Source organism: Centruroides sculpturatus, unplaced genomic scaffold (assembly GCF_000671375.1).
Source record: "Centruroides sculpturatus isolate CEXI.00-Female unplaced genomic scaffold, Cexi_2.0 scaffold408, whole genome shotgun sequence".
NCBI classification, from domain to species: Eukaryota; Metazoa; Arthropoda; class Arachnida; order Scorpiones; family Buthidae; genus Centruroides; species Centruroides sculpturatus.
Window position 1 is genome coordinate 25,335 of NW_019384597.1, and position 2,995 is coordinate 28,329.

General features: G+C 30.7%; 1 protein-coding gene across 1 annotated transcript; it reads right to left on the bottom strand.

The window, feature by feature from the left end:
• Window positions 1-2,129: 2,129 nt before the first annotated feature.
• LOC111624911 (kunitz-type serine protease inhibitor homolog alpha-dendrotoxin-like) lies at window positions 2,130-2,585 on the bottom strand. The gene is made up of 3 exons (XM_023367894.1): window positions 2,504-2,585; window positions 2,235-2,408; window positions 2,130-2,167 (listed from the first exon to the last, which is right to left on the bottom strand). Exons 1-3 carry the CDS (start codon window positions 2,568-2,570, stop codon window positions 2,139-2,141), a joined length of 270 nt encoding a protein of 89 aa, XP_023223662.1. The 5' UTR covers window positions 2,571-2,585; the 3' UTR covers window positions 2,130-2,138.
• Window positions 2,586-2,995: the final 410 nt, after the last annotated feature.

Below are 2,995 nucleotides of genomic sequence, written 5' to 3' on the forward strand. Positions count from 1 at the left end.
TAATAGTTTAAACTTGTAATTTTTTAGATTTTAAATTTGTAAATTTTATCAATTATTCTGTCCGCGTGATAAAAAATTAAGATAACAAATTATGTTATTGTAAAAAATAAAAATATGGCATTTATGGTACAAACGTCATGTAAACCTATGGGTCGTCTGGTGTCCTACTGTATATTTGGTGTCTGTATCGAAGTGAGGTATGTTTCACTGGAAAAACAAAAAATTTTTGTACGTTTTTTAGTTTTTTATTTGTGTTTGGTTGTATTCATATAATATTTTATATCTATTTAGTTGGCTGAGGAGGGGCAAATGCCCGAAACGTGGATGTATAGAAAAGCTTTCTAACTGAATAAAGATTGAAAACTTGCCTAGTGTTGAAAAAAAGTCACTTCATTGTGCCAGTATACAATATATATACAACAACACGTTTTCGACAACAACAACAAATTTGTAAGAATGTTAAAAGTAAATATGAATTTTTAAATATATTTGCATCATTATTCCTCCCAGAAGATCTTATATTTATCTTTTTAAACATATACTTAACATATAGGAATGTGTGATCCATCAATTGATCAAAAGCATTGCGGAAAATTCCAAAACTCGTAAAAATCATTAATTTTGTAATTCGATTTCATTTCTTGTTTGTGGAAATTGGATACAGGTAGATATTACGTTATTTATAACTCTTTGTAAGTATCATAGATACTCGTGCAATGCGTATATGCCCGTTTAATCCATGCCCGAATCGCTGCATATTTAATGTGCCTAGGATCGATGGAATTAAGGATGAGTATAATATTATTTCGTTTTGAAACATGGGCAGGATATTGCTTTCCATCTGACGCGAAACTAATTCACATAATACAGCAGACGTGGGGCTACCCATTGGCACACCTCTTCCTTGTAGATATGTCTTTTCTTCAAAATCGAAAAATGATGTATAACAGACTAAGTCGGCCAGCTCTAAAATTTGCTTGTGGTATTTCCTTGCATTTTTGATGTTAGTGAAAAGGAAATCTCTTAATGCACAAAAACATTGCGGTAACTTTATTGAAGGGTATAAGGCCTTATAATCCATCACAGTCATATATTCTTTATCTTTAAGAAAAATGCACCTCAGCTTCTCTACTAATTGTAACGAGTTTTTAATGGAATAGGGTGATTCTTGTATCTTAGAACTTATAAATTTGACTAGTTGTTTTTCAATGTAGAAAGTAGGTGAATTGCATTTCTCAATAACCGGACGTATCTGGTAGCCCGGTTTATGCGTTTTGCCAAAAGCAAAAATTCTGGGTGTTCTTGAAGCTTGAATAGTTGCATTCTGTATTTGTAAGAGTCTAGCCAAAGGGGTTAAGGTGAATTTCTTGACTCTATGTTGTAAAGACTCTAAATTTGCTAGGTGCTGTACGGCATTCCGTGTTTCTGATGTGTTTTTGTAATTTCTGGTTATAGGAATCTCGTTTGAAAAGTACCACACCTTTGGATTTATCTGCTCTTGTAAATACTACATCGTTCTTCTGTAGCCACTGCTGTGATTTTTTTATGTAGCCGTGAAATCGTCTTGCATCCAGATTAACTTTTCTTTTATAATGTATATTATAATTTATAATTATAAATTTTTGTAATGCAGTTATTTATAACTGCATTACAAAAATTTACCATAACAGAAATGAATTTTATTTCCATTCATGTACAAATCATAAGTCTGGTCTCTCTGTGCCGCACTCATTTTACAAGAAATTGTTTAGTACAGTTTTTTATGGAAAAATCATTTATTTATAAACAAGGTGTCTATTTTTTTATAAGTAAGGTTGTTTTTTGTTTAATAATTGAAGAGTTCCCTGAAATAAGGTGCTAACTCTCATTGTTTCGAAATTTCATATGTAATGATAAATTTATTCTTAAGTTTTCAATGGCGAGTCGAGTCACATTAATTTATAATTCCTTTCGTTACTTTCAAGTAAGGAAAATATTTTAATATTTTAAATATTAATACAATACGTATAAAAAACAAATCTATGAAGCATTTCATATCCCATATTTATATTTTATTTGTATTCTAATAATACACAAAAGTCTTTTTTAAAAACTTGAAAATAATCTGCCTTTTACCTTCAGACATGTTAAAAATCTATTTAATATTCTTCATAACCAGGAAAACATTCTAAAAGAAATTATTTAATTTATACATGTTATGCAACATATTCATTTTATCGAATAAATTTACTTACTGCCTGTGTCTATTATACAAGCCCGACAACATCTATCCCAAGTACTGAAGTTATTACAACTTGTAGTGCATCCTCCATCATCGAATTGTTCGCATTGTCCACTAGTGGTATTGAAAAACCATTGTCGAAATCTATTGTAACATTCGTTTGGATTTACAGTCACTTTACAACATTCTGAAAATATCAAGAAAATATAAATCAATATTACTTATATTATGTACTTTTAAAATTAAATAGATATTTTATGGGCTAACTTTAAAGATACTCACCAGATTTTTCAGAATTCGCTTTCAGGAACAACACAGAGAAACAAATGAATATGGCAGTCTTCATCATTGTTAACGATATCTGGTATAGGGAATTTTGTATGACATGTATTTATACAGTAGCGGCTTGAATTAATAAATAGAAAATTGTGTCAATTAAACAGAATATTCGTTATAACGAGTGTCCTGCAGTTTGATCTATTTATTTTCCATTCGATATATCATTCGACGCCATTTGTTAACACGGTTTCATTTTAAAATTATACGTGTTTTTAAAATTCTGTGAAATATTAATATTCTCTGCCAGTTACAAAAGATAAAGTTTGTTAAAGGACTGAAATCTTGTATAAAGTATCTAATAAAAGCAGAGTTATACTCACGGGCGTAGCCAGGAAGGGACATGGGTGGGCACGGCCTCCCCCAGTTAACCTGGTGCCCCTCCCCAGAAAATTACAGCCAAAAAGTGTTGAGCCGATTTGCAAAAAGAAATAAAAA

Coding starts and splice junctions, on each gene's coding strand:
- LOC111624911 (XM_023367894.1), bottom strand. CDS start 2,570: ATGATGAAGACTGCCATATTCATTTGTTTCTCTGTGTTGTTCCTGAAA. Junction 2,409..2,503: donor AGCGAATTCTGAAAAATCTG/GTGAGTATCTTT, acceptor TGATATTTTCAG/AATGTTGTAAAGTGACTGTA. Junction 2,168..2,234: donor TTGTATAATAGACACAGGCA/GTAAGTAAATTT, acceptor AATTTCTTTTAG/AATGTTTTCCTGGTTATGAA.